General features: G+C 45.9%; 1 protein-coding gene across 1 annotated transcript in view; it reads right to left on the reverse strand.

Moving 5' to 3' along the window:
* The window catches only part of LOC119587066, a 26966-nt gene that overhangs the window by 13607 nt on the left and 12538 nt on the right, over window positions 1-821 (reverse strand). Inside the window, exon 3 of the mRNA XM_037935814.1 lies at window positions 624-796. Within this exon, the coding sequence (XP_037791742.1) occupies window positions 624-796 (173 nt within the window). The remainder of the gene's footprint in view (window positions 1-623; window positions 797-821) is intronic.

Raw genomic sequence — 821 nt, forward strand, 5'->3', positions numbered from 1 at the left:
TAAAACTTAGAAGAGCATTATCAGCTTAGAGGTAACAATGATAACGGTGGTAAACTTGGTGTTAATAATGGTAAAGATGATATCAGCAACATCCTATTCTCTAAAACACAGGTTAAGATTATTCAAGGAAACCACTGTACTAAAGTCTCTTTTGGGTAACTACAGACTTCTAGGATCATGATAGTTTTTGGGTAACCCAAGCCCTTAAATTTTATGACCAGTTTTGGGTCACTCAAGATCTTAAACTTCGTGATCGTTTTTGGGTGACTCAAGACCTTAAACTCCAAACTTCGTGATAATTTTCGGGTAACTCAAGAGCTCCAACTTCATGGTCGTTTTCGGATAACTGAAGACCTTAAACTTCACGATCGTTTTTAGGAAACTCAGGACTTTAAACTTCATGGTCAATTGTGGGTAACTCAGGACCTTAAACTTTATGACCGGTTTTTAGGTCACGCAAGACCTCCAACTTCATGATCATTTTTAAAACTTCATTACAGTTTTTTTGGACAACAGAAGACCTTCCAGTTTTAGGATAACTCAAGACCTTCAAATTCAATAATCGCTTTTGGACCATCCAAGAACCATAACCCAGCCCCACCCGATCCCTGTTCCCTGCTCACCTGGATGGAGACACCGCCCCTGGGGGAGTCGTAGTCGATGTTCTGCGGGCCGTGGAACCAGAGGATGTGGGCGGGCGCCGAGTGAGGCATGTGGTGGACGATGCACGTGATGGCCAGGATGCTGCCCTGCTGGATGTGGCGCTCCGTCGGGCCCTCGATCGCCGCCAGGGGCACTGCGGGCGGCGGGCATGGTCAGTC

Source organism: Penaeus monodon, chromosome 22 (assembly GCF_015228065.2).
Source record: "Penaeus monodon isolate SGIC_2016 chromosome 22, NSTDA_Pmon_1, whole genome shotgun sequence".
Lineage (NCBI taxonomy): Eukaryota > Metazoa > Arthropoda > Malacostraca > Decapoda > Penaeidae > Penaeus > Penaeus monodon.